This window comes from Buteo buteo, chromosome 10, assembly GCF_964188355.1.
Source record: "Buteo buteo chromosome 10, bButBut1.hap1.1, whole genome shotgun sequence".
Taxonomy (NCBI): domain Eukaryota; kingdom Metazoa; phylum Chordata; class Aves; order Accipitriformes; family Accipitridae; genus Buteo; species Buteo buteo.
The window spans coordinates 8,629,801-8,645,836 of NC_134180.1; the positions used below are offsets into that span (position 1 = coordinate 8,629,801).

At 51.3% G+C, this 16,036-nt stretch overlaps 2 protein-coding genes across 9 annotated transcripts in view; both read right to left on the minus strand.

Moving 5' to 3' along the window:
- LOC142035872 (14 kDa phosphohistidine phosphatase-like) overlaps positions 1-16,036 on the minus strand; it is a 381,702-nt gene that overhangs the window by 198,858 nt on the left and 166,808 nt on the right. The window lies entirely within an intron of this gene.
- Positions 1-16,036, minus strand: part of PBX1 (PBX homeobox 1) — a 136,595-nt gene that overhangs the window by 24,315 nt on the left and 96,244 nt on the right. For all 8 annotated transcript variants that reach the window (XM_075038480.1, XM_075038476.1, XM_075038477.1 and 5 more), the window contains 3 exons: positions 5,210-5,454; positions 2,052-2,242; positions 955-1,090 (listed from right to left, as the gene is read on the minus strand). In XM_075038480.1, coding sequence (XP_074894581.1) covers positions 955-1,090; positions 2,052-2,242; positions 5,210-5,454 — 572 coding nt within the window. The remainder of the gene's footprint in view (positions 1-954; positions 1,091-2,051; positions 2,243-5,209; positions 5,455-16,036) is intronic.

Sequence of the window (16,036 nt, forward strand, 5' to 3'; positions counted from 1 at the left end):
ATGCTCTCACAAGGACACCAGATGCTACTGCTGTCTTCAGTTTACTCAAGCGACGAACAGGCATGTGCCTGGGGCTGGGAAGCGGCCCAAGATGGGGAACACAATGGGAGCCTAGAGGGAGCGCTAAGCTCACATGAGGACAAGACTACCAGAGGCCATATAGATTGGCTTTCCATCACACAGCTTGCTCCAGCAAAAGAGGAAATAAAGAAGGGCAGGCCTGAGCAATGTACAGCTGAACACTTCAAGGACTGACTGTACTCCTCACAAATCCCAGCAGCTCCCAGGTCAAAGCTATAGACTCCAGGAACTACATGGCTGCCTTGAATGTATGGAAATAATTCAGTTTGTCTTTATTGACCACCCTTCTTTGAGGGATAAGTAAGTCAGGGAGATGTCATGTTCCACAGCACAAGAGTAATGACAGAGGGAAACAACCATGACAAAGCCCACCCTCCTTGAGCACAAACTATAACCATTAGCCTGTCTGACCCAAAACCCTTCCCACCAGGACCTTGTCCATTCTACCTTATCGAGCAAAATCTGCACAACTCTTCCTACTGCCTTCAAATCCCTTGGCTTGAAGAACGGACTTTCAGCTTGAACGAGCTATTCTTGTAAGCCAGCTCAGCACTAAGTCCTTGAGAAGACTTTGCATCTGTGGGTCAAGCCACATCATTTCTGTGCTTTTAATACCTTGGCTGCACACACAGCCATCGGTCTATGAAGTCTTTATCCCTTCTAGATCCTCTCCGAAACTCTCCTTTTCCATCCATGGCTTCAATCTGCAAGTCTGCCGTCAGCTCCCCCATCCACCTACACTAACTTGTGCTAAACTTATTTAGTAATTAAATGCTCAACACTGGGACATGACTGAGGTCTGAAGTGCCCTTCACCCTGCTAAGGTTTCCTGTTAGCAGTAGCCGTCTTTGCTGTATTTCTGAGCTCTCTCACCTGTGAGACTGTGATGCCGCATTTCTTGGCTAGCTCTTCTTTGGCTTCCTCACTGGGGTAAGGGTTGCTGAGATGGGAATAGAAATACTCATTCAGGATTTCCGTAGCCTGCTTGTTGAAGTTTCGTCTCTTCCGCCTTAGCGTGAAGAAAGAGGGGAAAATAGAAGGAAAAGGAAAGGGAATCAGTGCCAGGAATCCAGAAATAGGAATGCAATTTTAGATACTCTGACTTTCCCCACTTCCCTCCCTCCTTCCCCTGCTGCTGGGAGCATAGAGTACAACAGACTCATGGCCAGGAAGCTTCTCATCTGCACCTTGCTGGTGACTCCTCTCTCAGCACCTTCCAAAGCAAGTAAGTCTCCATCTCAAATTATCACTGTAGCCTCCAGCTCACAGTAGAGTCTTAAAACTGGCACTGAGCTCCTCCACCTGGGAAGGTGACTCCCAACACGTGACTGCCCTGGCCAAAGACATCACTGTTACTCTGCAAAGCTCCATGCTGAGAAAGCAGCTCTGGATATATCCTTGGTGAAGTCTGTTCAATTTACAGCTGGGCATTATCTGCCTCCTACCTCTTCCCTTGTACCCCCAGTGTAGCCGCCTCTCCTCCCCATCCCAAGCTGCAGCCCAAGCCACAGCCTGCACGTAGCCAACTTGGGGAGTGAAGTAAGTCTACAGCAAATCAAAAATCTGGGACAATGGAAACAGAAGGAAAAGAATAGGAACTTAGAGGGGACGGGAAGGGCTGGAGGATTAGCTTTCATCCCTAACTGAAGTGCACATTTTCACCACAGAGGTTTGTTGCAATATGCCACAGACTTTCCTTCTGCCACAGCAAACCCAGGATGTGCAATTCTCAAGGTACAGCTGGGATCCTCCCTGAGACAGAGGCTGGATGTCTTGAAATGCTGCCCCCTCCCTTGCTGAGCCACAGACAACTAAAGGATAAGGAGGGTAAATAGCCTCTGTGGCTCAAGGCCAAGAGACATGGCCCTTCAGATGGACCTGAATTCACTCCAGAACCTCAAAACACCTCTCCCAGGCCTAAACAATACAGCACAGTGGGTGGGGAGAAAGATTTGGTGGGGTGAACTCACCGTGCGTCCAGAAATCGGGAGCGCAAGATCATGACGGCTTCACACGTGCTTTGCTTCAACTGCATCTGGATGGAGCTGAACTTGCGGTGGATGATGCTCACCATCCGCTCTATCTCCTTTGGTGAGATAGGTCGGGTTCGGCTCTGCTCACGCAGCAGGTTCATCACGTGGGTGGTGAATTCGTTGCACGCCTGGGATGGCAAGAAAAGCAAAAGAAACCCCAGGATCGGAAGGTCATTTGACAGCGTCAAGGATGGTACAGAGGCAACACTGCTAAGGAAGGAGACACAAATGGAGGCCTCAATGGCTGGGGCTTTTTAGGCTTTTTAGACCCAGAACAAGAGTGTGCCGGCGCGCAGGGGAGAGAAATTTTTCAGGTCTGCTAAGCAGAGGGCATGAGTGACTGCCAACAAACATGTTGAGAGAGGTAGGAGCCAATTTCTTTGCTCTCAGGGATCATGGATGGAGCTGGGGCAGGTGAAGCCCTAGGGCTCATGTAAAGCATGAAGAAGTCCCAGCCGCTTTTTTTCTGGATGGGACCAGAGGAGCTATAGCTGTATCTGAGGAGGACCCTGAACCTTTTGATGTGCTGTCCCTCCTCCCACTGCCCCAGCTGGACCCCAGCACCATGTGTCCTGCAGAGCCCCTTGTGCTTCCCAGGAGCAGCTCCCAGAGAAACATGGCCCTGCTCTGTGCTCTTAGTGTATGAGGTAAGAAGTAAATAATGATAATAATTAAACCCTGAGTGAGGCAGGAGTCCTGACAAGTAAAGGCAAGCAGGTAATAATCCCAATTAGTTTGCTGCTGGCACAGCACTCTCTGGCTGCTCCTGCTGTCCCCATGCTGTGCTGTGAGGAGAGCAGCAAGAGGAGTTGGGGGTACAAGAGAAGGATTTTGAGGCCACATAAAGGTCACTTCATTGCCCTCTCCTCCATCCCCATAAGAACCTTATGGGAACGACAGGATCCTCCGATTCCCAGAACCAAGCCCCGAAAAACAGGTTGAGAGCAGCACTCGGACACTGAAGGCTCGAGAAGCCGTTGGTGCTCCCAGGACATGGGCAGCTGCTCTCGGGACAGCGTCCCCAGTTCCCAGCCCCTGATGGGGAAAAGGGGACTAGCAGGGGAAAGAGACACTGATTTTGTGGACTGGTGACATGGGCTTGACTTACTCTCTTCCATCTCACGCTTCCAAGCTGAATCCCTACCCATGGCTCAGACCCAACAAGGAGACATCCCTGAGGCCAGCAGAGCCCCTCCAATTGCCCATCACCAGCTTCAGCTGACAGTTCCCATCTCCCGGGGTGAGCGCCGGCTACAAAAGCTCTCAGCCGGGTGCCTCTCTGCTCCCAGCCACCCGAGCAATTTCAGTTCATCTCCTCTTGGTGTGAAATAAAGAGCATTAAAGGCAAAATCACCAGCAAGCACTGTGCTGTCACAGCAGCAGCCAGATGCCATGAGAAGCCAGGCGCTGAGCTCCCCCAGCCACCAACAATTGGACTGGACAGAGGGCGATGGAGGCTAAGAAACCCTGAACCCTGGTTTTGCAGGACTGCGGGTGGTGATACTGGAGATGCGGACAGGCACAGCCATTTGCAAAGCAACTCGGTGGCAAAACCAACCCCAATAGTGGGTTGTGAGAAGGAAAGATGTGGCCCATCTCACCCCATGGGGCTGGGGGAAAGGCTTCTCTCACCTGGGTGTCCCTTTGGGGAGCAAAAAATGATGCAGAAACAAAATCAGAAAAGCAAACAAAACTCCTGCCCAAGGTAGGGAAGGAGCAGAAGGTCATTCCCTGAAGCCTGTCCCTGGCTGTGCCAAGGGTCTCTTCTTGGGTTTGGGTGGCAGAGGACATGGGGTCTCTCCCCCTCTTCAGCCTGGGGGCTGAAAGATGAGCCCCGACGTGTTCTCCACTCCTACCCACGTGGGATGGCTGAGGCTCCCTCATGCTTCACCACCAAGTCTCTGTGCCTTCAGGGAATGACAGCAAGGGCTGAGGACAGCCACCGAAGGTCATCCTTCCAACCTGCCCCCTGCCTGCTCCCTGGGCCCTGCCACCCCCTCCTCCTCTAATGCTCTGCCAAAATGCCTTTCATGGCGTGACCATGCTCGGCTTCTCCAACACCAGAGCCCTGCCTGGCCACCCTGACTCCAGCTCCAGCTCAGGGGCACCCATCTACAGTAGCTCCACACCACCCCCGGGTGTAGGTCCGAAGATGCCAACCAGCAGCCTCAGCTTGGCCAATGTGGCACCTGAAGGGGTGAGACATCCTCCAGCCCCACCACACACCCAGTTAGCCGGGTAAAATGGGGGCTGGGCTGGCTTGCCCCTACAGACCCCGGCACTGGTGGCCGCTCACAGTCCTGTCGCATCGGCAGAGACGGCATTAAACCAGAGACCTGAAACCCCGCCTGGCCCCTGGCCGCGGAGCCCGTCTTGCACCCAAAAAGGAGGGATGCTTTCTTGCTCGCACTCCATAAACCACAACCTCTGGGTAGAAACCACATTCATCACAAGGGCATGCTGTGCAGCAGCGAAGAGAGGTCTGCAAAACATCTGGAAGTGTTTGAAAGAAAGTGGTTTTGAGCACTGGCTTGCAAAGCTTTTCATGCAATTGTCAGTGTTACCAATAGCTGCATTCATGACCCAAATACGTTTTTCTTTTTCTTTTTTTTTTAAGAATTATTTTCCACATGAAAAAAGACACTTTTTTTTTCTGGAAAAAGAACTTTTCAAGCAGAAAAAATATTCAAGGAAGATTTTGATTCAAGCCTTGCTTGGAAAACTGCCTGCACCAAGGCCAGCACCTTGAAGAGGACTCCCCCTTCATAGGGCAAATTTTTGGCAAGACATTAGGAGATCAGTGAAAAGCGAAAAACAAAGGGGCAAGCCGTGCTGAGCCCATTCTCGTGCCACATCCCAGCGCAAAACTCCAACCCTCCCAAACCTAAAAAAGCACATTTTCATTCCAATCCCAAGCAAGAGTTTGCATTTGCCCGTACGCTCCTAACAATAGATGTCAGTAGCGATCCAGGCTGTGCACATCCATGCCATGGTGCAGGACAGCAGCTCTCCCGGCCGCTCCGGTTCCTGCTCCCACCATCCCAGGACCACCACCCCTGCGCAGCCCTGCTCTCCACCGCGAAGGAGCCTGTTACCTGCTCGTACTTCTCCAGCTCTGTGTGGTAGATCTGCCGGATCTGGGAGAGTTTGGCTCTGTAGTCAGAGTGCTCCACCGAGTTGTCGGAGCCGGCTCCTCCTGATGCGGCGGCGGCGGCGGCAGCGGCGGCCGAGCCGCCTCCTTTTTCGGGGCCCGCTACCCCCTCGGCCAGGAGCATGTTGTCTAACCGCATCAGCTGGGGGTCCGTGGGCTCCTCTTCCTGCGCTCCCCGAATGCTCAGCACTGCAGGAGACACAAAGAAGAGAGAAAAGCTTGAGTCGTGCCCAGGGCTTATCTCGGGGAAGGTGACGCTCATCCGCAAGGGGATGCGCATCCCAGGTTGGACCAGCGGGGTTCAGTCCCCATCAATGGGGCTTTTCTTCTTTTCCCAAGAAGACCCCGACAGGCAGTCTGCATCCTGATGCTCCAAGTGCTCGTCACCAAGCGCAACCCCTCGGCTCTCCAGCCCAGCAGCAGTGACAGGGGCATTCCAGCTCCCCGCTCCCTTCCCTGCCTCTTCCCCTCCTTCCCACAGGGAAGAAGTAGGGCAGAACTGGCAGAGAGCTCACCGCAGAGGTAACCCAGAAAGCCACGCTTTGTGTTCAAATATGCAGCGAAACTGCTAGCAACACCAACCAAAAAACCAATACATGTACCTGTTCTTCCTGCCAGAAATGATAGGGACCATAACCCTACTCAAGCATGGGATGGGGAGTTGGGAGTCTCTAGCCCAGACCTCAGCTCGCCCAGGCATCCTCTCATGTCGCCTAACATGTCTTTTACGGCCTGATCCTGCACCGTTTGCATCAGCCATCAACCCCAGATGGCAGAGGAAGATGCACAGAGCCCAGGGCTGATCGTGCCTCAGTTTCCCCATCTTTAAATACAGACGGAGAGGGCCTGCAAGGCCATGCGTTTAGCCATGCAGTGGAAAAACAAGCAAAAAAATGTACAAAATAAATTTTATTCTTTGGAAAATGCCCTCTTTTTTAGAATCAAGTTGTTCCAGTGAAGTCTAAACTATGCTAAGAAAAGGAGCAACAACAAATTAATCCTCCCAAAGCGACCCTTCTTTGTACTCCCTGCCTCAATTATTGCTTCGAATAAAAGTCCTTCTCCTGTGAGGGCTTTCCTGGAAAAACCACATAGGAACATCCTGACCGCTCGGGATGTCCCAGGTTTGAAGGATGGCAGTGCCCTACGTGCTCCCCGTGTGTCCCCCCCTGATCTGTGTTTGAACGCAGAAGGTAACCTGAGATTTCCACATGCGCACACGCACAGGTGTGTGCAGCTGCAAAATAAAGTAAGTAAAATAAATCCTTGATAAGCGAACAAAAAGGGCCTTTCCTAAGAGAAATGAATCATATTTCCCCATCTCATCTGGCACAGGAGATCAAAGCACTTCGTAAACACACACACACACACACACCCCCGCTCCGAGCACACACTCGTGCACATCCAGAGCTGGGTAATGTTGCATGGATTTTAATAAAGCCGTGCCCGCTTACGCCCGAGAGGAATTTGACCCCCTGAATCCGCAGCACAAACAAGAGCGTGATTTTCCCCATAATTTAAAAAAAAATAAAGTCTAAAATCAGTTGGCAATAAGAAGTAAAACCACAGCAGCTAAAAAACCCAGGCAAACACCAGGTATGGTCTTCCTCACCCTGAAATAAGTTAAAGATATAGCTACTATCAGTATAAAATGGAAGTAAAAGACCCTCTTGAGAGGTTTGGTTAACACTGAAACCAGCTTTTTTTAAAGCCTCAAACTGTACTGAAATCATTCTTTGCAGGACTCTAGCATTTATTGGCATTTTTGTGATTAAAACATTCACTGTCAACAAAGGTGGGAAGGTCACGGGGAAAGAAAAGATAGAAAAAAGCCCAACAACAGTAAATTTGCCACTAAGATAAGCTAATAATAAATAATTCTGTGCTAGGCAGGATTGTTTCTATACGGAGCGAAGGGGGCATAGTGCCAAATTTGGAGCCGGGTGCCAGTTGCCAAGCCCCGAGGAGACAGGACTGGCATCTCCCCCCACCACAGGAGGCTTCTCATGGCACAGCCGGCACCCAGCCACACGCTTCGCCGATGAATAAATCTGAGGGGAGAGGTCAGATTTCATCAAGAGAATGGTTTGGGGTCTGCAGTCCATAAACTGACATAAGAGGTAAAGGTAGCCAAAATCCTTAAAAAGAGAAGAGGAAAGTGGGGAGGTGACAGACTATGGGTGAGACACAAACTTGCTATGAAAAAAAGAGATAAAATTTCTATTCTTCCAGGACAAAAAAAAAAAATCACTAAATTAAAGCACATCAAAAGCCCAAATACAAATGGAAAGCAACACAGGTAAAAAAAAAAAAAAAAAATGAACCCTCCCCAAATAAACAAATCAAAAGAAGAGTTGCCAAAACAGGTGCATCTGGATTTCAAAAGGGAAATATTTTCAGATTAAAAATCTCAGGAATCATCGACCTGACAGGTAGGCACGAGTGATTAATTAGTTTATGTTTAGAGAGCTGCTTCCTGATGAAAAGCGCTGTATAACCCCTGAGCTTTATTACCGTGCAACACACACAGACCAGCATCCATCCACTGGGTGTGTGCATCCCGAGCATCCGACGGACAGACACACGTCCCCGCAGCACAGACCCGAACCGAGATGGGGACCGTGCAGAGACGGCCTGGGTTCGGCTGCCCACTTGGAATAAGGCTAGGGAGTAAATAAATAGAAAGGCCAATGTGTCTGAGCAGAACTGATGCTGCCTATTTATCCCTAGAAGGCTGTGCTCAGCCGAGGAGAAGACAAAATGATTGTTTAAAAGCTCCTTTTTTATCTTCCCGGCACTTTCCCCGGCTCCAACGCACCTCCTGCCAAGATGCCGTGCTCCTCGTCGGCTCCGACCCTCCAAAAAACCCCTGTTTCGGGATGCAGCCCCCGTTCTGCCGGCCGGGGGGCTCGGGGTGAGCTGGTACAGGCGGCACCTGACCCGCAGTGCCTGGGCAGCCGACCGCAAAAGGCCCCCACTCTCCCCCGGCTGCTGGCTTTCCCACCAAATTAAAATAAAATAAATTAAGCAGAATGATCCTCGGTGGTCCAGCAGCAAGCTGGAGCCGAGGGGCTGCAGGCATGCTCCCACCTGTGCCCTGGCATCCCCAAAACCCGCCATTTGCTGCTCCTGATTAAAGAGGGGGAAAAAAAAAAAAGAAGAACAAAAAGAAAGATAGCGACTGGCAGCCGGGGGGAGGAAAATTCATGCAAGACTTTCTGTCCTTGGCCGTTTTCCTGCTGGCTCGGCAGCCCCGGGAGCAGTGGCAAATGCCACTAGAGGGTGCTCGGCCCTCGCCGAGGTCCCCCGCTGCCTCAAAATGCATTTTTTAATATAAATATATATATATGCACACATGCGAGTATATATATGTGTGTGTGTATATATATTTATTTTTTTTTTGGGGGGGGGGGGATGTATTTTAAAAGCAAAGCCAAGCCACGCACCTTGTCCCCACTTGCACCGCTGCGAAACGCTGCCTGGCTGGACCGCAGAGGGGAACGGAGGAGCGCGGCCGTAGCAGGGTCACCGTCACCGACGCCAGCAGCGGGAGCAGCTGGGGACCGCCGAGCCACCAGCCTGCGGTCCGGTCACAGACGCCACCAGGGTCACGGAGACCCATTCCAGCAGCTGGGAAATGGCTCCCAGCTCACACGCTCGCTCCTTCTCCCTCTTGAGAAAGGTATCACAGCCACGGTGCGCAGAGGACGTCGTCCGAGTCCCAATCCTGGGCTTGGCTCGGTGGCATGGCTGTGGTGCAGGACATGGGGAGGTGGTGGCAGGACTGGCCTCGGAGACAAAGCCGAAAATAGCTTCCCAGCTCCTCGCCTGCCCTGCGATCCACGGATGCAGGATGGAAACCGCATCGAGTCGCCAAAGCTTTCAGACGCTCCAAGGTGTTTCCCAAGCTGGGCATCTCCGAGGAGCACCTGCAGAGCAGCCAGCTAAATGCTCTCAAGATGGGCAGCCAGCACCCCACACGTGTCTGTGTCCCCACACCACGGTACCTGTGCTTGGTGTCACCACGTGCTGGGGCAGCCACACAGCCTGATATACAGGCAAGGTGGGGGGCACGGGGCACGAGAAATGGTCCTTGCCAGACAGGGTGCTGGCATATGCCTTCAAAACGGACTGCACCCTGGAGATGGCCTGGGGCTGTGAAGACACCTGAGAAATCCACAAAGGTGGGCTACCACGCTACTCCTGGTCCTCCATGCCACCACCGCCCCTCCCTTATTTGCTCCGTTCCCCTGGGAACATTCTTCCAAAGGGACCTGAGGAGTCAACTCGGCACAGGAGCTGAGCACGCAGCCACCCCTCTTCTCCGAGGCCACTCCAAAATGCTTCAGCTTAGCAACTCTTTGCTCTCTACCCCCTCCAAACGCTCCAGATCAGAGGCGTGTGGGCAACACAGGCTGAAGGCAATCAAACATGATGGGGGTGATGGCAGCAGCTTAGCAGGAGACTGTGGCTCAGCAGTGACAACAGAAAAGGATGTTCAAACCTCCAAGCTCTACCTTTCTTCTGGAAAGGGCAATTTATCCTACTGTGGTCAGCGTCATCAAGCTGAGGAGACGTGGGACGAAGGGGCCTGTCCTGGCCAGACTCCCAGCATGGGATATATCCCTTCACAAGGAGATGTGGGCTGTGGTGGTACAGCATTCCCCACCGTTTCTCATCCTCCTGTCTCCCCTTGGGTGCCGCTGCACGTGTGTGTGCTCATCCCCAGTTAGATGCCAGCCAGGACTTCTGGGGTGGAAGCCAAAGACCAAGCAGAAGACACCAGAGGAGGCTAAAGCAAGGTGGAGCAGTGGAACAGCCTCTTCAGGGATGCAGTAGGGACATCTTGGAAGAAGAAGACACAGCGAATGACATGAAGCCAACCCAGGTTACGATGATGAAAGAAGAGGTCCCCCAGAGCCGGCATGGCTGTTGGTTCCTCAATTCTCTGCTGACTTCAGCAGCCACAAGCACGGTCCCATAAAATTTGCTGTGACTGCCTGGTTAAGATCCCCTCCAACTCCATGAGCTGGCAGTTCCTCTACAGCTCCATTTGCTGACACCACCAGCCAAGGACTGGTCCCAGCAGCTGGATGTTTAAACAAACCCACCCTAAAAAGAAACCTGCTGTGTGGTTTTAATGAGTACGTGAGGAGTGCTCTCCCTCCCGCCCGAGCTGGGCTGCTTCTGGATGGGTTTTCTCATGGTTGTTTCTGCCCATTCCCAACTTGCTGAATTGCCTTTCCAGAGGGACATTTTAAAGGAGAAGGAGATTTCAAGTAAATGATTGCAACTTATCGAAAATAATGTGCTACTTAGCATCGGAGACAAGCATCCTGGCAGGCAGAAATGGGAAGCAGTGCCGGAGCAGATGGGAGTAATTAGGTTGTGATTTTCAGAAGGGTTTTCTTTCCTGCCTCTACTGTGCCTAAGATGTACTGAGGGGGGGAACAACCCACCCAACAAGAGAGTTTCAAGAGAGGTGGACAATTCTGCTGCCGGGCTGTGAGATGGCCTTTGGTGTGACTTTCCCACGGGGAAACCAGAGATGCCCGGTGTGGCAGGGCCACTGGTGGAGCACTGCTGGCTCTTCTTGCTGTCCTCTCGCACAGCCACAAGCAAGGCGAGATGCCTCCTTCCCCACCGAGACACTCATCTGCCACCAAAGCATGGACGCCTCACCCGTGCATCAGATGAACAAGGTCTAATCCAAATACTTTCCTGGACCGGTGGGTGCCCCTGTGGGGTGGTACAGACGAGGAAGGCACGGCAGCTCCTCTCCAGGATCCCCAAAACTCCTGCACACACCCATGTGGTGCACAGCCAGGCTCTGAAACACACATTGAGCTTCGGTCCTCTTCCAACCTTTTGCGATTTAACCATCTGCAATATTTGCTTGGGCTCATGGAGACCCAGCTTCAGGAGTCACACGAGCTCACTGGTTTTCTTTAAACATGTGTTTTTACACCTCCAGGTCTAAACCAACAGCCAGCAAACAGAGGGACAGCTGCGATGCCAGCAAATGCCCCTGCTAACAAAACTGGCAACTAATCACCTTATTTTAAGCTGATCTCAATATTCCCTGAGCCTGAGCCTACGTTTGTGAATGCTGAAGATCAACAGCACTAAACTTGGTACAAAAATACTCCCATCTGCCTCATATTTGAGGACAGTTACACATTAAGTGGCTTGCGGCTGTCTGTCTGCATCCTCCTCGTACTCATACGTGTAGTCACAACAAAGTCAGGAGAGCGGGTTTGCTTCCTTGGCTGATCCATGATGTCATGGGCTTGAACTGCTCTTCCCAAACTTTCTTTGTGCAGAAGAGCCCCCCAGACCCCATGCACCTACCTAAACTCCTGGGTTCTTTTCCTATGCAAGTATATTTGCAGCCTACTTTCTTCTGCAACAGCAAACTCCAGATGCAAAGGAAAATCCAGTGTCTTGGATCCTGTCTTTAAACACAAAGTCACCTTCAAGACCCTATGCTTAGAGGAATAAATAAACTCTCAGAGCTTTGGGGAGGATACTAAAGCACCTCCAGCTGGGTCTTCACACTGCCAGTTCAAGGGTCCACGTGACAGATAGCAACGTCTTCTCGGCAAAGCATATGGTGTCCACCTTAAATGGGTATCAACAATCTCGGTAACCAAGGTGGAGCACTTCAATGTTAAGTAATCACAGGGAGTTTTAAACACTGCTTGGATATATTCACCATGTTTACATAAAGCCACTGAGCAAAATCAACATCAAAACACAAATACCTATTTCCAACATAAACGGAAGCTGGAATTTCCAAATACACCAACACACACCCTTCCAGGAAGCAGGAGTTCAGAGATATTGGATCTTCTTTTTCTCACAACTGACATAGAAGTTCCCCTCCTCACTCCAACCTTTCCAAAACTTACAAATGGATGAACAGATTTTTGCTCAGATTTTCCAAAACAGGCTGCCGTGAGATGAGGCATGGAAAATTTCAGCTGGCAAAATGGCTTTTTGTGCATCTACTTATTTATTTATTTCCCAGAAAAAGGAGGAACATTGTGAAACTGATGGGCCATTTCTGTCACCAATTTTCAGTCTAAAGCCATAAAACAAACCAAAAACCCCAGCAACAAATTGAGAGAGAGAGACTTGTACCCACAAACACTGCAAAGCCACCCTGGACCTTTGCAAACCCACCTCCTCTCCCAACACAGGAGTGTCCATCGGGCCTGTCTGGAAACAAAGCACTTAAACTATTTTGTGAGAGATGCTTTTAAAGGTGGAGAAGTGTTCCTTCAGTCCATAAAGCACACAAAATTGTGATAAGATACGTACTCCCACAGAGATGGGAGCAATTCACATCAGTTCAGAGTAATGGTCCATCTAGCCCCAGAGGCCAACTCCAGCCGTGGCCAACAAGCCCCAGTCAAGGCCATCACCAAGAGCAGAAGCATCAGGTGCTCAGGGCAGTGGCACTTCCCCCAGTACCCTCCTACCCACCACCAGTTTTGGGAACTTGCATCACAACCCAAATGCAGATCAATCAAAATGTTTCCTGAATCAAAAGTGAAATCTTCTCCTCCCATTTCATGTTATCATTTTCCCCCCTCCCTCTTTTTTTTAATAAAAAGTTGGGTCAATTTCAAAACAGTCAAACTGCTTTAAAAAACAGTCACTTCCCATCATTCTGGTGTGGAAGAGTCCAAATTATTTACTGAATCCAACCCAAATTAAAAAAAATAAATCTGAATTGCCCTCAAACCGTAATTTCGGGGTGTGGGAAATGGGAGAAGGGAATTTATCACATGCCAAAAAGTTTCTCAGCTCCCAGCAGCAGCTCTCCATCACTTCAGGAGGATGCAGCTTGCATGTGCCACAGAAGCTGCAGAAGAGAGACACGTTATTTCATAGCGCTGGCAAAGAGTCTGCACCAGTTTTCTCCTAACCCCATCCCAAATGCCAAATGGGTTGCCATAGCGAGCGAGGATCTGGCAGCAAAATGATCAAAAGGTCTGGAAAATTATCACTAACACATTGGGGTGGAAAAAAAACCCCCCCCCCCCAACTGGAAAATGATCTAAAATAGCCACAAAAATAAGGCACAATGTTGCAGTGATTACTGAAAACCAGATTTCCCCAAGAAATGTGACTCCCCGGGAAGCTGAATGAACACAGATGAGCTTGTCTTTCCAGACCTTCCCTGCATCCTGATCCTGCCGACTGGTTTAGCTCATGGCTAGCAACCAAGCTGGGTACGGAAACTTTTGACCCTGTCCCCACATGCCCAGTTATTGCTATGCTATGGCTGAACGAAGCATTGCGGATCAAATTTAAATATTTTCTATTTTTCTCTTTACAGTCCTGACGCCACAAGCTGTATCTACTCATGGATGCTTCACTGCAGGCTAGTGGTCAACTCCCATCGGCTTCAGCAGTGAAACTCCCAGCTCTAATTTTCACATCTGAAATTTGGGGGCAGGTAGCACTCAGATGCCAGAGCTGATTGAACCTCTTGCGCCATAAGCAGAACCACTGAACAGAGGCAGTTTGGCAGCAGAAAGCAGGCTGGAAGTGCTTGTAAACATTATAAACAAGCCAACAAAAGCCAACCGCCCCACCAGTGGACAAGCCACCTCCCAATTACACCAGCTTCAAGCCCACCTTTGCACGTCTCACGAGCAGCAACCCGCCACAACTCTACCTAATTAAGCAAATCAACTTCACCTCCCCCAATAACCCTCTGCAAAACAACCCATCACCTCAGAGCAGGGGTCAAGCCTGTCTTACCGGCGCTCTTCCCTTAGAAGAGCACAGATAAAGTTTGGCCACACACAGGTCCCCTCCCCATCCCTCTGAGCCCCCCGCACATCCCCAGGCCAGGCTCATGGTCTGGCCACAAAGCAGGCTGATGCCGGGGAGCGATGCTGAAGCGCGCTGGAGCAATCCCGCACTCGGCTTATCTCGCAAAGCAGTTTTCCCCTTCCTAAGCAGGGCAGGATTACCAGGCTCCAGTTACAGCTGTGAACCGTAATCAATCCCTTATCTGCATAGGCAAACCCAGCGTGTCTCAAATTCTCCAGCTGCACCGACCGCGCTGTGAGGGAGAGATTGTCTGCGGCCACCCAGCCTCCTCCATCTCACCCTCCTCCATCTCACCCTCCTCCATCTCACCCTCCTCCATCTCACCCCAGCTCCTGCCACGGGCAGGGGATGGGGACCGGGACCAACCTCCAGTGCTCGGAGCAGCAGCCGTAGGAGATAAAGGAAAGCAGGGTGAGATTCAGCGCTGCTCTGCTGCTGGGCCAGATTTGAGCGGAAGATGTAACTCAGCTAATTGACCACAGGCTGGCCTGGCTCAGGGGAACAGCATCTACCACGGAGAAAAGCCGGTGGCTGGAATGGTGAATTGGCATTACAGGCAGCAGAGGGGAGGAGGAGAACACAAACGTGCACATGTGCCCCCCTTCTCACACCTCTTGGAGTGCATTTGGGATTTTTTTCCAACCCTAGATTGTGATATGGAGCGAAAGAATCAGATTTTGCTATTGCGATGAGACGAACCGGCGGTTAAACACAGGGCTCTGCCTCAGTCCCTCCAAGGGCAGCACCTGCTGTGCCAGGACCTCACCTTCTCCTGGTGGAGTTTGGGTGATGGACCGGAGTCCCCTCCACAGCACCAAGAGAGCAAATTGTCACTGAGGGACAGAGTAAGCCGTCGTCCCCACCCCAGGAGATGGCTCGGACATGGCCTTGGTCACGCCTGGAGACACGTCCCAGCCAGGAGCATGGAGTGGAGGAGCATGGAGTGGACGTGGGGCTCCCTAAGCCCTGCAGGAACAAATCAGCGAACAAAAGACGGGATTGCTCCCAGGACAGGTCCAGCCATAAACCGACCCCCCCCTCTGAACACCAGTTGGGCTGGGATCTGCGCTGTGCTTTGCATATGAATTCTTCTTGCTGAAAAGAAACGGGTCCTTTGAATGAGCTGAATCTGCTAATGAGAAGCCGGGGCCTCCAGAGCCCCTCTGAGGACAAGGGTCCCATTTCGACCGCCCCAGGCCAATCCCTGAAACCTGAGAACAAACAAAGAGAGGTTTTCCCCCAGAAGGAAGCTGCCTTTCCAGCCTGCTCCCCTCTCGGAAAGGTCATCTCCCCTGGACACGCAGTGCCTGCAAACTGCTGCTCAATGCACAAAGCGGCTGGGGCAAGAAAGTCATAGGTGAAAACACTGGCAAGAGCCCAAGCTGAAAAGCTGCATTTCAGATTCTCTTCTCCTGCCATCCTTCAAAAAAGATGACCCGTTAGACTCCAGCCAAGGAAAGCTAGCTTGGAGCTTGTTACATGGCAATGTCCCACTCAAGTCTCAGGTTTGCTAAATAATTTGAAGGTACCCGCTGCCCATCACATGGTCGAGAGCGCTGCCACTCTGTTGCCAAGTTGATGGCCTTGCTGTGTGCTAGATTTGAGATTTTGTGCAATATAGGAAAGATTTTCCACATCTCAGAGCCGAGCCACAGCAGGAAATACACCGGTTTTTCCCTCCCTTTCTCTCTCACAAAGCAGGCAGTGCAGAACCACGACAGACATCCTTACCAAAGGCTGGGGACAGACATGTAACAGCCTCCCACTGCAGAGCACACCGGGGCCATGTCCTCTGTCCTCTCCCTCCGCTGCCAAGGGACCTCCCTGCCTCCTGCTTACTGGCACGCTCTCTGCCCAGAACCACATTCCCATTTCCAGCAGCAACCTTCTGATGCAACCCACGAGCTGAACATTGCCCTGA